This window comes from Pongo abelii, chromosome 9, assembly GCF_028885655.2.
Source record: "Pongo abelii isolate AG06213 chromosome 9, NHGRI_mPonAbe1-v2.0_pri, whole genome shotgun sequence".
Classification (NCBI taxonomy): Eukaryota; Metazoa; Chordata; class Mammalia; order Primates; family Hominidae; genus Pongo; species Pongo abelii.
The window spans coordinates 115401971-115417383 of NC_071994.2; the positions used below are offsets into that span (position 1 = coordinate 115401971).

The 15413-nt window shown below is 43.6% G+C and overlaps 1 protein-coding gene across 1 annotated transcript; it reads right to left on the reverse strand.

The window, feature by feature from the left end:
- Window positions 1-1739: 1739 nt before the first annotated feature.
- PLET1 (placenta expressed transcript 1) lies at window positions 1740-14153 on the reverse strand. Its single transcript, XM_024255797.2, has 4 exons — window positions 13699-14153; window positions 8673-8874; window positions 5333-5394; window positions 1740-1915 (listed from the first exon to the last, which is right to left on the reverse strand). The coding sequence occupies exons 1-4, from the start codon at window positions 14066-14068 to the stop codon at window positions 1740-1742; spliced, it is 810 nt and encodes a 269-aa protein (XP_024111565.2). The 5' UTR covers window positions 14069-14153.
- Window positions 14154-15413: the final 1260 nt, after the last annotated feature.

Here is a 15413-nt window from a genome sequence, read left to right on the forward strand (position 1 = left end):
TACAAAAATTAGGATCTTTCTTATAGTACTTTTGTGACAACAGTAATGAAGCATAAAGTAAATGCTTAGTAAATGATCATTTGTAGGCTTTTTCTCATCCCATAAAATTGCTCAGCCTTTTTGGGGAGCCACCTGTTCTTGCATCAGAGCTGGTGTGGAGTCAACCTAGGAGGCAGCATCTTAGAAGAGATTAGGAGCACGCTACTTCTCTGAGCCCCCAAATTAGTAGATGGATAATCTTAGGAAAATTAGTTGTTTTAGTTCCTTCTGGTGAGTATTTTTGGATGCTTGAAAAGAATCATAGCCAACCTGTCTCTTTGGCAGTTACTCAAGCAAGCATATATGACTAAGCAGATTGTGTATTTACATAGGACACGTATTACATTTCAGTTACAAACACCAGGGAGTGATAAATATCATCAAGGTGTCCTAAGTGGAGAGGGAAGAATAGAGTTGGAATTCTTACAAGGCGCACAATTTTAGGGATCAGCAAAGAATGTTGGCATCCTGGAATTTAGCATCATTATTAAAAGAAAACTTTGTTGCTTATTACAAGCTTATTACTGGAAATACCATGTTTCCTTCCGGTTGTACATTGCATTATACATATTATAAATAGGGTGTTAAGTCCAATCTCTCTCCCTCACTGCAAGACCCTGTTGCAGTGGTCCCTATACACAAATATATGTGTATATAGGTGTTGTTATCCCACATCCTTCAGCCAGTTAAGGGCAGGGCTGACTCTGAGGCATTGTGGGAATAACAACACTGCCTATATACACAAATATGTGTGTATATACGTGTGTGTATATATATGGGTGTATATATATATATATACACACACACATACACACACACACACACACACATATTTTGCCCATTTCTTAATGGAAATTACTATTAGGGGAAAAATGACCAGTTTGCACTTGAGGGAAATGAAAATTGAGATAGTTTTGCCCCAAAGTCTGGTCTTGAAAACACACATACACTCACCATTTGATTCGTTCTTTAATACCCACACATAAATAATACAATTCAACAAAATTCTCTGTGTTTTAACTTACTCATTAGAGACTTATGTTTGAATGGAACACATTCATTATTCCTGTTTAAAGTATAATTTATTTGTTGTGACAAAAATGTTTTTATAGCATAGTTTTTTTTCCTATATTGGCTGCTCAGACACGGTTCATTCCTATTCTCTTGCCCTTCAAAATCTACTGGTGTGGACAAATGGGAAGCTGCCAGCAGCCTCAGAGCTATTTCTCCTTTCTCCTTTCTTTCTTGAGTCACATGAGTTACAGAAGTTCCTTGTAACCTGAGTGGGTTTGGTCAGAAATCTGAGATCATCTTGAAAGCAAGGAAGGATTCTTCCCACAGAAACTCAGAGGGTGCAGGGGAATCATTTGGCAGTGAACAAAAGTTGAGATTGGCTGTGGAATTGGCTACCAACCTGTTCAACCGATAGGGAGAACTCTAGGTGACTACGTTCCGGCCAGATCTAAATATTTACAAAAAGTGTAATATGTGTCCTGAAAGATCCGGATGAACATCTTTGTGACCCAAGTCTGCCAATAAGTGCCTCCAGATCTTCGTTTTGGTCTGAAGCCATGGCAGCAGAGTTGCACATTTGAGAATGTAAAGCCTTCATTTACACACATTTGGTTCCCAGCACCAGCTTGGAACTGAATGTAGGAGAATGCAGTGGAGGCACAAACAATTGTTTCCCTAGCTTCCCTTTAGAAGAGAAGTGTGCTGGTGAGAAAAGCAAGCAGGATATAAATGGCATCTGTGATGGGGCTGCTGAAGACTTGGTTGGCCAAGTCTTTGAGTCTGATACTCTTGGGCGTAATCACGAAGAAAGGCTTGAAGGCTGAGCTCTGGGGAATCTTGGCAGCTAAGGCTAAGGTTGACACTGGAAAGGCAGTTGAGGGTGTGGTTGCCACTGGAAAATGGCATCGGAACCTCTGTTGGGTGGTGGGTGGGCACTCGAGAAAGGAGGATAATCTAATGGAATGCTACAGCCAGATTCATGAGCAAAATTCAATCAACCCTTCTCCAGTGCGAAGTGTTTTCAGAGAAGGGGAAAAGCTGGGGGTTAAACACATAGGGTTAAGTAACAAAAATAAGGAAGAAACACTTTCTACCCTTAAGGTCTGCAAAGTTCTATGAAATGAGGTGGAGACCTATTGAATTTATACAACTGCTGCATTTGTTGTTGTGGTGGGTAGTCTCCTCCTGAATGTAATCTTGTCTTTAATAGATTAGGTTAATCAGTGCAAATGTGATCCAGAATGACACAATGTTATTTTCTTCTTGTGAATTTCAAAGGCTTATAAGAACTAGATCCCATCCAGACCTGAGGACGGCCATTCCTGCTTTAAAGTTAGTGGAAAGGTGCCCAGTCCAAAGCCCCGACTCTCTTTCTGTGATTTCTGAGGCACTGGTCAGTTTTATACGAAGGGACCTGATCACACATTGGTTCTCTGAGGTCAACTTGCGAGAAGCACAGAAAGCCAGGCCCATAGTCCTGAGGGGTTGTCTGATCCTGGACAAACTGGAGGTTGGTGGGAATACCTCCAAGACTCTGAGTGGACCGTAGGAGAGTCTATAAGGAAGAGGAAGAGACCAGGTGTCTGTAATCCCAGCACTTTGGGAGGCTGAGGTGAGTGCATCACTTGAGGTCAGGGGTTTGAGACCAGCCTGGCCAACATGGTGAAATCCTGTCTCTACTAAAAATACAAAAATTAGCCTGGTGTGGTGGGAGGGGCCTGTAATCCTAGCTACTCGGGAGGCCGAGGCAGGAGAACCGCTTGAACCCGGGAGGCGGAGGTTGCAGTGAACCGAGGTTGTGCTACTGCATTCTAGTCTGGGTGAGAGAGTGAGACTCTGTCTCAAAAAAACAAAAAACAAACAAAAAAACCCCAAAAACCAAAAAACAAAAAACCAAAAAAAACCCACAAAAAAACAAAAACGGAAGAAGGGGAATGTCCAGGAATCGACTCAGGCCTGTGGAGTCTTCTTCCCGCCCGGAGGGTGCCTTCTAGTAAGGTAGCATTTCTAATCTTCTTTAGCACTTCCCCAGGCCAAATGTTTCTCCGGCATCCCACTAACCCAGAGAGTTGGAATGCAACTACTTTCTTTTTCTCTTTTTCTTTTTTTTAACTGGATTTTATTAGCCTGGAGCTAACGAGTCCTAACTAGAAACAAACCTTTTTTTTTTTTTTTTTTTTCCTTTTTGGCATTTATGTCAGGGAAGCAGGAGCCTAGGACAGTCAGAGTGACACCATTTAAAAGTCGACTACATCTTGCAACTAGCAAGCACATTCCTTGCCAGTCACAGCCCATGGTCCTAAGATGTTTACAGTTGAGGAAACAGACCAAAGATACCAACAAGGACACACTCCTATAACAGTGGAAAGTCCAGATGTCCCAATACCCTTAACAATATATGCTTTCAAGATAATTATAGCTATGCTTTGACGGACTTACACACTAAAATGTCAGGGATAGTTTTCTTTACATCAATAAAGTAATAAATTTTGTCATGCTGTCAGCCCGCCCACACACAGGCACAGCTTAATTTAGTCTTTACATAGACAAGGCCCCTATACAAGAAAAACTTAAAGACAGTGTGTTGCTCCACCTGCTTTCTGAGGACACCCTACTCTGTAATGGAGTAGCTTTCAGTAAACTATCTCTTTTCACTACACGCTGCCACTCACCTTGAATTCCTTCCTGTGTGAGATCCAAAAACCCTCTATCGGGATCTGGATCAAGAGCCCGTTTTTGCAGTAACATTTACACAAGGGTTCATCTTGACAATGGCCTTGAGGAAAAAACTACTATCTGTTTTCTTACAGAGGGAAATCCACCAAGGAAACCGTTAAGACATTCATATAATAGTTTCATTTGGCATAATCACTTTACAATTTGTTGTTGAATATAGTTCTCCCTTTGAACACATTTTGCAATGCGTAACTGGCGGGAAAACAGGCAGCATGCTAGGTGTCTTTCAGTGTCTGGGGGCTCGTGAGGACCACCTGTTGTTGGACAGTGAGAAAGGCTAATGTTTCTTGTTCTTGGTTGAATCTTGTATTTAAAAAAGTCATTCAAAAACAATGTATTTTTATAGTTTTGATGTAAGTCTAAGAAAAGTGGAAAAAATATGATATGGAATAGGAGTCTTCTTTTGGCCATTTACTTTCTGTGTGGCCTTAGACAAGTTACCTATTTTTCTGAATCTCCTTTCTTGAACCTTTTTGTAAATTTAAAAAAAAAAAAAAATTAGGCCGGGCGTGGTGGCTCACGCATGTAATTGCAGCGCTTTGGGAGGCTGAGGTGGGTGGATCGCTTGAGGTCAGGAGTTCAAGACCAGCCTGGCCAACATGGTGAAACCCCATCTCCACTAAAAATATAAAAATTAGCCAGGTGTGGTGGCTCATGCCTGTAATCCCAGCTACTTGGGAGGCTGAGGCGGGAGAACCCAGGAGGCAGAAGTTGCAGTGAGCTGAGATCACACTACTGCACTCCAGCCTGGGCAACAGAGTGAGACTCCATCTCAATTTAAAAAAAAATTAAATAGATCTAAGTCTCACTGTGTTGCCCAGGTTGGTCTTGAGCTCCTGGGTTCAAGGGATCCTTCTGCCTTGGCCTCCCAAAGTGTTGGGATTACAGGTGTGAGCCACTGCACCCAGCCTTAAATTTGTTATATATAGCTCCTTAGAGGGAGGTAAGAGAAAAGAAAGGGAACGGGGAAGAAGATGGGCGAGGAATCTCAGGGAGGTGCGAAGCTGGGGGCGACAGCCTGTGAAAAGCTGTGGAAATTCCTAGTGGAGTGGTGGTGGCCACAGGCCACTTTAAGAACTAAAGACATTATTGCTATTTCTATGATCTCAATCCTTTATGCAATTCCCCAGCCTCCACCCCCAATCCCTTTAAAACCCTTTGGTTAAAGTCTACTGTATCCATTAAGGCTTTGTGTGAGTGGGAATTATTTGTGGAGATTGAGGAAGATGTTTTCAAATTGTGTCTATGTGGTATTGAACAGAAACAGCTCCTATGGAAGCGGCATTTGGAGCCACAGATGACCCTGAGAATATAAGGACCCTGGGAATTTGCAGAAATCTTGGGGGAGGGCTTTTGTTTTCTAAAGGGCATGGGACAATGGGTTGGGCAAATCTATAGGTCTCAAGGTGCAGGGAGACTCGACTGACAGATAGCTGAGTGATGCGTGGTAAGAAGATCCTCTTTTCTAGGGAACCCACAAGGTAATTTTCCAGGCTGACTGAGTTCACTGCCAGACTTGCAAATGGGCTGCAGAGGAACTCACCTTTTTCTCTTAGCTTCAGAGTAGAAAGTACAGGCAGCGCTCTGATCTGGACAGTGAAAGCTCTGTGGAGGGCAAATCAATGAGAGATAATGGTGAGGACCTCATGCGGAATTCACAAGTTCAGCTCACATTTCTCACTTACCCCCCCCTTTTGTGCTTACTTTCTGTATGGCACAATGAGCAGATCATTAAATACTGGTCTGCTTTTGATTGATAAGATCCTCCATGATCTTGGTCAACTTCCACACAGCCTCTCCCATTCCGATGCCCCTACCAACGTCACCACCCTGCACTGCCCACAGGCTGGTACACATACCTCTGGTCTTTGTTCAAGCCAGTCTCTCTGCCTGTAATACCTGTCCTGGTCACATCTGCTCATAGACTCAATGGTAACCTCTATGAAGTTGTTTCTCCCTATTGTCACTAAGCTAGGCATGATGCTCTGTTGCACTGACTTGCTAGGAGCCTCTGTCACCATGGGAGGACCAACTTTATAAGGCAGGTTCTGTTGTCAACAGTGCCTGACATATCGTAGGTGCTTTATGTTTGCATCGGTACCGCTTGGTCTGTTATCCTATCAATAAACCCATTATTACATGAGTCCCTTGTTCATACATGTGTTAGATCATTAATGAAAGGACACCTCATGTCAGTCACTGTGCCTGGTGCTGAGGGGGCAGTGGTTGAGCAAGATAGGCCTGGTTTTCACCCGCAGGGTACTTACAGTCTCTTCAGAGGGATAGATTTTAAACAGATGATCAATTACCTAGGTAAAGAATTGATCTGTGATGTACGCTGTGATGAAGGGGAAGAAATTCTGAGAGTGTATAACTGGGACCTCATATTTGATTTGGGAGTTCAGGGAATGGTTTATTGAGGAATTAACCTCAGTCATTATTTCTACATAGGCCTTGCCTCCCTAACCTCGCCTCCCTAACCTCATTGTAACATTCCATGAGTAGGGACCTCTTCCCATCCCTTTTGTGCCCAGCCCACCACTGTGGAGTCCCCTGCTTTCTGCATCCCCCATAATATGGGGGCTCCACTCCCCTTGACTCAGCCTCGCTGATCAAGGCCATGTAACATGGTATAAACGAGCAGGGAGGCCAGCGTGTTATCGCGGGTGTGCATGTTAGGAGAGGTCTGGAGACCACGCTGTTGGTGGGATTGGGCCGTTTGTCTTGTGGATGGTCACGGTTTGGTCTTTCATCTCTTGTTGCATGGAATGTGGAGGCTTTAACGATGTGAGATGAAAAGAAAGCCCTTGCCCTAATTGGCCTTGGCTGGCTTCTAAGCAACTGCTGTCATTGGGAGGCTGGATTGTAGTAGCTCCCGTTGGGTTCTACTCTTGCGGTCACTCTGTGGGCACAATAGTCCCTCCTCCAAAGCCAATTAGGTCTGACCAGGCCCAGCGCATGGAGGGAGGGGGCAGGGTGGTTTGACAGCATAGTCACATTACCAGCTTCCACAGAGACATGGCTGTTCAAGCTGACACAGCCTGAGGGGCAGACCGGCCCCTTCAGTACAGAATGGAATCTGAAAGCCTTAAGTACTTCCCAACATGTGGTTCCTAAAGTAAACCTAATGACAGATCCTAGCTGGGAGGAAGGTTTGTTGTTAAAGTCTAATGCGATTCCAGGTGATCTTACCTCAGAATCTGAGTGTGTCCATTTTGTGTGACACTAGCAAGCCAGTTCTATTACACAATCATCACACTTTCTGTTAGCGAGCCATTTCCAAAGTGAATCCATGTTTTAAAAAATGATTCTCCAGTTTGAACATAGGGAATATGAAACAAAGTGGGTGCTCAGTTCTTTCTGAGGATGTTGAGCGTAAGTGGTGTGTGTGTGTGTGTGTGTAGAAAGGGGGTATGTGTGGGAATGTGGTCTGGTATGTGAGTGTGGTGTCTGTAAGATATGTGTGTAGTGTGTGTATGTGGTATGTGTGTGGTGTGTAGTGTGAGTAGCATGTGGTGTGTGGGGGTGGTGTGTGGTGTGTGTGTGTGTGGTATTTGTATGGTGTGTGTGGTGTATGTGTGGGGTGTGTGTGTGGTACCTCTATGGTGTGAGTATGGTATGTACGTGTGTGTGATATGTACATGTGTGTGGTATGTGTGGTATGAAAGTGTGTGTGTGGTGTGTGTGGTATGTATGTGTGTGTGTGTTGTGTGTGTGGTATGTGGGGTGTATGTGTTGTGTGTGGTGTGTGTATGGTATGTGGGGTGTATGTGTTGTGTGTGGTGTGTGTATGGTATGTATGTGTGGTGTGTGGTGTGTAGTGTGTGTGTGGTGTGTGGTGGGTGTGTGGTGTGAGCGTATAGTGTCTGTGGTGTCTGTGTGTGGTGTCTGTGTGGTATGTACATGTGTGGTGTGAATGTATGGTGTGTATGGTGTGTGGTGTGTGTCGTGTGTGGTGTGTGTCATGTGTGGTGTGTGTGGTGTGAGTGGTGCATGTAGTATGTATGTGTGTGTGGCATAAGTGTGTGTGGTGTGTGTGGTATATATGTATGGTGTGAGTGTGTGTGGCATGTGGTGTGGTGTGTGGTATATATGTGTGTGGTATGAGTGTGTATGATGTGTGTGGTGTGTGCTGTGTGTGTGATGTGTATGTGGTATGTATGTATGTGTGGTGTGTGTGTGGTGTGTGTGGTATGTATGTGTGTGTTGTGAGTGTGTGTGTGGTGTGTGTGTGCTGTGTGTGTGGTGTGTGTGGTATGTATGTGTGTGTGGTGTGTGTGTTGTGTGTGTGGTATGTGGGGTGTATGTGTTGTGTGTGTTGTGTGTGTGGTATGTGTGTGTGGTGCCTGTGGTATGTATGTGTGTGGTGTGTGTGTGGTGTGTGTGGTGTGTGTGTGGTGTGTGTGTGGTATGTATGTGTGTGTACTGTGAGCATGTGTGTGGTGTGTGTGGTATGTGTGATATGTATGTGAGTGTGGTGTGTGTTATGTGTGGTGTGTGTGGTATGTATGTGTGTATGGTGTAAGTGTGAGGTATTGGTGTGTGTGTGGGGTGCATGTGGTGTGTGTGTGTGTGTGGTGTGTGTGGTTTGTATGTGTGATGTAAGTGTGTGTGAGGTGTGTAGGGTGCGTGTGGTGTGTGTGTGTGGTGTGTACGTGGTGTGAGTGTGCGTGTGGTGTGTGGTGTGTATGTGAATGTGTGTGTCTGCAAGCGCCTATAGATGGAAGGGATGGTAGAGCACTGTGAGATGGTAATGAAGTGCGGCTGCTGAGTTCTCCATATCACATCTGGATTGTATTTTAAGTCCTCCTAGCTTAGTGTAAAACTGCATAAACCCAATATGAAAATTTTAAAGCCCAAAGCAAAGCAAGCTAGGTTCTTACTGTATCTCCACTTCAGTTATGTTCTCAGGTTCAGGAGCTTGCCACTGTGCCTCTAAGACCATCAGGTATTGATCTTTCACGTAATACGTGGAGTTGCTGTAGCAATTTTCATCCACTCTTTGCCAGAGGCCCACTGAGTCACTGTTCTTGTCCAAGGTTTTCATGACCTCAGCATAGACGCTGTCATTCACAGGAATGAATACTGGGAGGAAATGATGAAGAAGCAATCAGCCATCTGTTCCCTGTGAGCCAAACTCAAGGGATGACGGCAGTGAAATCAAAACAAAGCGTGAAACAAGAAAGTTACAAAGAAAATGTACATATAGTATGGTCTCATTTTTGTAAAAGAAGTTGAAAGTCTAGAAGGAAATACATCAAGATATTAATTGTAGTGATTTCTTGGTAGTGGGATTACAGATGATTTTTATTTTCTTTCTAGTGCTTTTTGGTGTTTTCCAAATTTTCTACAGTAAAAGGCAGACGAAAGAAGACTCATACTCAGCTCTGGTTTTGCTACACACGAGGGGTGAGACTCTGGGAGTGAATCTCTTTACCTCTCTGAGCCAGGGCCCATTTCTCAGATGAGAAGACAAGCCTGCTTGGTCCTCTTCTCAGGGGGAGTGTGGGGACAGAAGAGGCTGATGCACGTGGAAAGGTCAGGTGGGCCAAATAAAAGCAAAACCCTTTTTGTGGTCCCAGAAATGCTGATTCTCTTGGTCTCTGTTGTTAGGGTGTGGAAAGGAGTGCCTTTGAGCCACAGGGGCCCTAACTCCTTAGAGGGTTACCCCAAGTAACTTGTTAATTCCACTTGTTAATTTCAGCCTTTGGATATATAATGGAGAGGGCATTTAAAGAAAATATCTGTCTCTCCGTTTCTTCCCTTAGGAGATCTCTTCTGAGTGAATTCCTCAATGCTATAGTATTGTTCTTTCCTGGGCCCTTTCAGCCACGCAAAATTTCTTTAAGCCTTCTCCTTAACCAAGTGAAGCAAATTGATCATGCAACACAAAAGGATCAGACAGTCCTGGATCTGAATTCTGACTATAGCACTTAGGAGCAAGTCATTTCACCTCTGAGCCTCGGTTTCCTTATTGTTCATCATTCACTCCATAAATATTTCTTGCGTGCCCACTTTGCACCTGGCCTCGTTCTAGGTCTGGGGATAATAACGTTATCCTTCATTATCTGAGATCATGATACCTATCTTGAAAGGTCCTGGAGAATAAAGAGAAGAATGTGAAGATTTTAATACATGGGGAGTACTGGATAAATTGCAATTGTTATTCTGTAACTATATGCACACTACAGTTCTGTGTTCTAGTTGTTAGTTTTGCCAGTCACGGTTGTGTGATGCAGATCCCACAGACCTCGACTTGCTCAGTGAGCACCTGACATCTGTTCTAGATCTGTGCGTCAGGTGCAGTAGAAGGTGAGCAGAGACAGTGTCATGCAGATAGTCGTCAGTGTCAGCTCTGCACGTGTGTGCCCTGTCCTGCTTTTCCCCTTCCACTCTGGTTTAAATCCTCCTTCTTCCTTCCTAGGCACCTATATTTTCTGGATTTCTGGCCTTAGGTTCTTCTCCTTCAGGTGGCCTTGCAACGTGCTGCGGCCAGACCAGACTTCCTTACGCAGCAGGTCCATCAGAACACACTCCTGTCCAAACCTTCAAAGGGTCCTTCTTTCTAGAGCATGTCAACATTTCTGCTTTTATATTTCTGCCTCTGGTCTGTTGATTACAGTATCCAACACATGTTTTTGGACTGTAAGAACCCAGCCTCAGCCTGTTTATATTCCCACTCTAAGGGCAGCCAGCCTTTCCCTTTTTCTGCAAATGCACCTGCCCCTGATCCTTGCTCACCTCTGGCTGCCTGCCTGAAAGCCTTCCTTCCCTCTCATCATACATCACATCCCCTCTTCCACTCCAACAGCTTGCTTATGTCCCACCTCTGGACCAATTTATCCCTTTTTAACTCTCATTCCTTTTTTTTTTTTTTTCAACTGTTGAGTTCTTAATCATATTCTACTTTGTGCTTTGTGCTACGCGCTGTGGTTTCATCTGTGTTGGTATCTGGACAGCCCAGTGTTGAGCCTCTGGGGGGCCCTAAGTAACTACTCATTGGTTGATTTTAAAAGTCATGCATCCAATGTTGTATAGTGCCCTTAAGGCTTAAAGTTCAGCAAGAAAAGCAAGCAAATCACATCCCTCTTGCCCATAGAAGTTTTTTTTAAAAAAAGGCAGATCCTTGCTCAGTACAGTCTTAATGTAAATGTCACTGTATTAAGGGTTTCTTTCACTGATATCAAAACAGACCCAGGAAACCTGTTCTAACATGTTGCTTGAGCTGCAGTTGTCTCTTGGGACCTGCCAAGCCATTTATACATGGTTTACCAATGTTGACATCACCCCAAAGTTTAAAAGAATTTCAAAACCAAAATAAGGAAAAGCGATTGGCCAGGGTGGCCATTTACTCAGAGTTCCTAGAAGTCCTGAGTTCTGGCAATAACACCTGCAAGGCAATCGTGGAGCCTGCTGTGTAACCACGGGTGTGGGATCTGGCAATTCACATCTCCGTCGGCGAGGATTTTGACCCTTGACTTAAATCATTTGTATCATGAGTCAATTTACCACAGAGCTTTCGCAGCACATTTCTGTTTTAAAATGGAATTGGATAAAGTTTGGGGGTACATGGCATAAGTAGGCATTCAAGGAACCTTAGGTCTTCTCTTTCCCCGTTCCCTTTCCCTGCTCCACCTAACGTCTCTGTGACTGCTGTGATCCCCTTCACCCCAGTGGATCATGTTGACTCATCTTTCTCTTGTCTTTCTACTTTCAGAAGGCTCCCATGTCTCCCCCTCTATAGCATCTTCATATGATAGATTTCTTTCTTTCTTTCTTTCTTTCTTTTTTTTTTTTTTGAGATGGAGTCTTGCTCTGTCACCTAGGCTGGAGTGCAGTGACATGGTCTCGGCTCACTGCAACTTCCACCTCCTGGGCTCAAGCCATCCTCCCACCTCAGCCTCCTGAGTAGCTGGGATCACAGGTGCACATCACCACATCTGGCTAATTTTTGTGTTTTTTGTAAAGACTACATTTTGCCATGTTGTCCAGTCTGGTCTCGAACTCTTGAGCTCAAGCAATTTGCCTGCCTTGACCTCCCAAATTGCCGAGATTACAGGTGTGAGCCACCATGCTCAGTGATAGATTTCTCTTTCTTCCATTGCATTAGCAAAATCTTTCACCTGGAGAGGTATTATCTTAAATGCCAGAGGCTTGTGATCTCTTTTGTAGTAGTGCCTCTGACTCCTCAGGCTCTCCTCCGGGTTGCACATATGTCCACCTGTGCTCATCTTGAATTACAAGATTATCCTCCCTGCCCTGTCAGGACAATATCCACTGCCTGAGGGAGTGGGACATAGCTGACCCCATCACAATTTAAGCACTTAGTGTCAGTCCTCATTTAAAAGTAAGACAAAAGATAAGCAAGGTGAGCGTGTGAAGGCATGCCATGGTTGTTCACCTGCTGAAGTCTGAGACCTAGACTATGAGTGTGGAGATCACCCTGGTGGTCTTTGCAAAAGTTAGTTAGACTTTTAAGAAAGGCAGAATAACACAGTAGATGAGAAGAGAGATTCTGAAGCTGGACAGCCTGGCTGGACAAAAAGCTGTACGAGTTTTGGCTGTGCTATTTAGATTCAAATCTTAGCTAGGTTACTTATTAGTGTAAATTTTTAACTTCTCTGTGCCTCAGTTCTTGTCTATAAAATGATAACAGCATCTACTCCTAAAACATGCCCAGCACATCATAAGAAGGGTTAGCTCTCACTACTATAAGGAAGAGTATATAGTGGTTAAAGGCAGGGTCTCTGAAGCTGGAATGCTGGTTCATATCTTACCTTCACCATTTAAGTAGCTCCGGGACCGGAGCAAGAGTCACTTAGCATCTCTGTCTCTGTTTCTCATCTACAAAATGGGAATGATAGTGGTATCTCCCTAATAGGTCACTATTACATGTAAACACCATATGAAGTGTTATTATTATGAAACGAATTAGAAAGCATATTCCTTGACTTTTAGGTTTGGCTGATTCAAAAAGGGATATATAAAAAATATCTACTGGACACCTCTAAGAAAAGCATTGGATTAAGAATGAACAGACTAAGATTCAAGAGCCAGTTCTATGACTTACCAGAAGGGAGACTCTGGGCAGGTCATTTAATTTCCCTTGGCCTCAGGCTTCTCATACATAAAGTGGGTTAGTAACACTTCCCCTGTGTAGTTTATTAGATTTTTTTCACCCACAGACTAAATGCAGTATACAATTATCCCCAGAGGCATCATTTTGTCAAATAGATATGAAAAGATTACACACTGGAGGCTGGGTGCGGTGGCTCACACCTGTAATTCCAGCACTTTGGGTGACTGAGGTGGGTGGATCACTTGAAGCCAGGAGTTCAAGACCAGCCTGGTCAACATGGAGAAGCCCCATCTCTACTAAAAATACAAAAAATTAGCCAGGCGTGGTGGTGTGCACCTGTAATCCCAGTTACTTGGGAGGCTGAGGTACGAGAATTGCTTGAACCCAGGAGACGGAGGTTGCAGTGACCTGAAATTGTACCATTACACTCTAGCCTGGGTGACGAAGTGAGACTCTGTCTCCAGAAAAACAGAAACGAAAAGAGAAAAGATTACACACTGGAATGCAATGATTATCCCTTAAAATGATAAAACTGCCCATTTTATTTAAGTCAGAGAATTTACCCCAAGTGTGCTCTTACCGGGACTCAGTGAATCTGGGGTTGGGGCTTTCTCGCTCCTGTGGCTTGAATTCACAAGGAACATGCAGAAATAGCACCCCCAGCCCGCTCCCTTAATTCTCGCTCTTTCTCTTCCTTCCCTTGCTTCCCATTTGGTTCAGAAGACACATGTTTTGTATAATTGAGAGCAGCGATAGAGGGGTGTGTTCTGAAATTCTGGTTAATTTCCCTCAGGGAACAAAGGACAGCAGAGAGCATAGCTTCTACTCACCAGAATAGACTGCATTGCTTTCATAGATATGTGAACTGGCCTTGATGTCTAGGGTTACGGTGTAGTATTCATCAAAGGTGAAGCAAGTGCTACTGTACCTTATAAAGGTGGCAGAAGAAAGCTGCAGACTGAGGCACAGAAACATCCCCAGTGGCTGCAGCAGCGTGTCATGGAAGACTGCCATGATCTCAATCTGTTTGGAAAGTGCTAGGTCTGGAATTGGGTAAAACTGACAACTCACCTCTTGTTTATATGCCAGGGCTTCTGGGTGAAGGCATACATGCAGATCTTCTCCCTGCCCCTTCTGAATATACATTGGCTTCTGGAATTTGGCCCAAGATATCACCAGGAATGAATCACCAGTCACCATTACCTGTCACCGATGATTTTGCAAATTACAGTTTTGCTCAAGAAGGGGAATGTCCTGAATATGGTTTTCTTTTACACTTGTCATTTCAGCATCTGCTGTTTGAAGAAAGCCATTGAGAAGATGTGAATACCAGCAAGTGAAATTCAGAGTTGTGTAAAATGTAAAATAAACCCCTGAGGAATGAGATGTCTGTAGGGGGTTTGAAAAGCTTGGACAAATCCCTGGGAATCTAAAAAGCCATGTGCATGTGCAGGGCTACACACATTCCTAGGAAAGACCTGAGGAGGCCCTAATCTCTCACCTCTGGCTGACCTTGAGGCTTTGTACAAGTAAGAAGTAAAGGCTAAGGTAGAGCTGTAAACTGCCTATTTGATCACTGAAGGCATTCCCCAAAACACACATGCAGAAGTGCTTGGCAAAGACTGGGAGACTTGTTGGTTCCAGAGTTATTAGTTCAATAAATAAAAAAAAATCTATTTATTAGCTGCTCAATAAGCAAACAGAACAGAGACTTTGGCGGTTACACATGATAAAGAATACAGACTTCACAGAATTAATTTAGGAAAGTCATAAAACAAACAGCAGCAACAACAACAATAAAAAAGAACAACAAACAGCAACAAAAACAAACTCAGGGAGGAGAAGGGAGTCTGGTGTCCAAAGTTGTCACGTCGTGTGTGTGTGTGTGTGTGTGTGTGTATTTATTTTTTTGAGACACAGTCTCACTATTGCCCAGGCTGGAGTGAAGTGGTGCAATCATAGCTCACTGCAGCCTCAAATTCTTGGGCTTAAGTGATCCTCCTGCCGCAGTTTCCCAAGTAGCTGGGACTGTAGGCACATGTCATCACACCTGGTTAATTTTTATAGTTTTTGTAGAGTCAGGGTCTTGCTATGTTGTCCAGACTGTTATTGAACTCCTGGGCATAAGCAATCCTCCTGCCTCAGCCTCCCAAAGTGTTGGGATTACGGACATAAGTCACTTTGCTTGGCTTCATGTTTTTTAAATGTTCAGTTTTCAAGAAAAATTATAAGATGTACAAATAAACAAGAAAATATGTCTTATACAGAAGAAAAAAATCCCAGGTAAACAGAAACTGTCCCCGAAGAAGCCCACACGCTGAACTTAACAGGACACAGACATTAACTCTGCTTTATAAATACGTTCAAAGAACTAGAAGAAATCATGTCTAAAGAATTAAAGGAAAGTATGAGATTGATTTTGGTGATTGTCTCACCAAATAAAGAATAGTAATAAAGAGATTGAAATGATAAAAAGAGCCAAATAGAAATTTTGCAATGGAAAAGTACAATAACTACAATTTTAAAAAGTCACTAGAAGAACTCA

Excerpts from the sequence above, each read along its gene's own strand:
- PLET1 (XM_024255797.2), bottom strand. The coding sequence starts at position 14,068 with ATGGTGACTGGTGATTCATTCCTGGTGATATCTTGGGCCAAATTCCAG. Across the intron at positions 8,875-13,698 it reads AAGCAATGCAGTCTATTCTG|TATTCATTCCTGTGAATGAC; the intron begins GTGAGTAGAAGC and ends ATTTCCTCCCAG. Across the intron at positions 1,916-5,332 it reads TCTGAAGCTAAGAGAAAAAG|TGTCAACCTTAGCCTTAGCT; the intron begins GTGAGTTCCTCT and ends CTGCCTTTCCAG.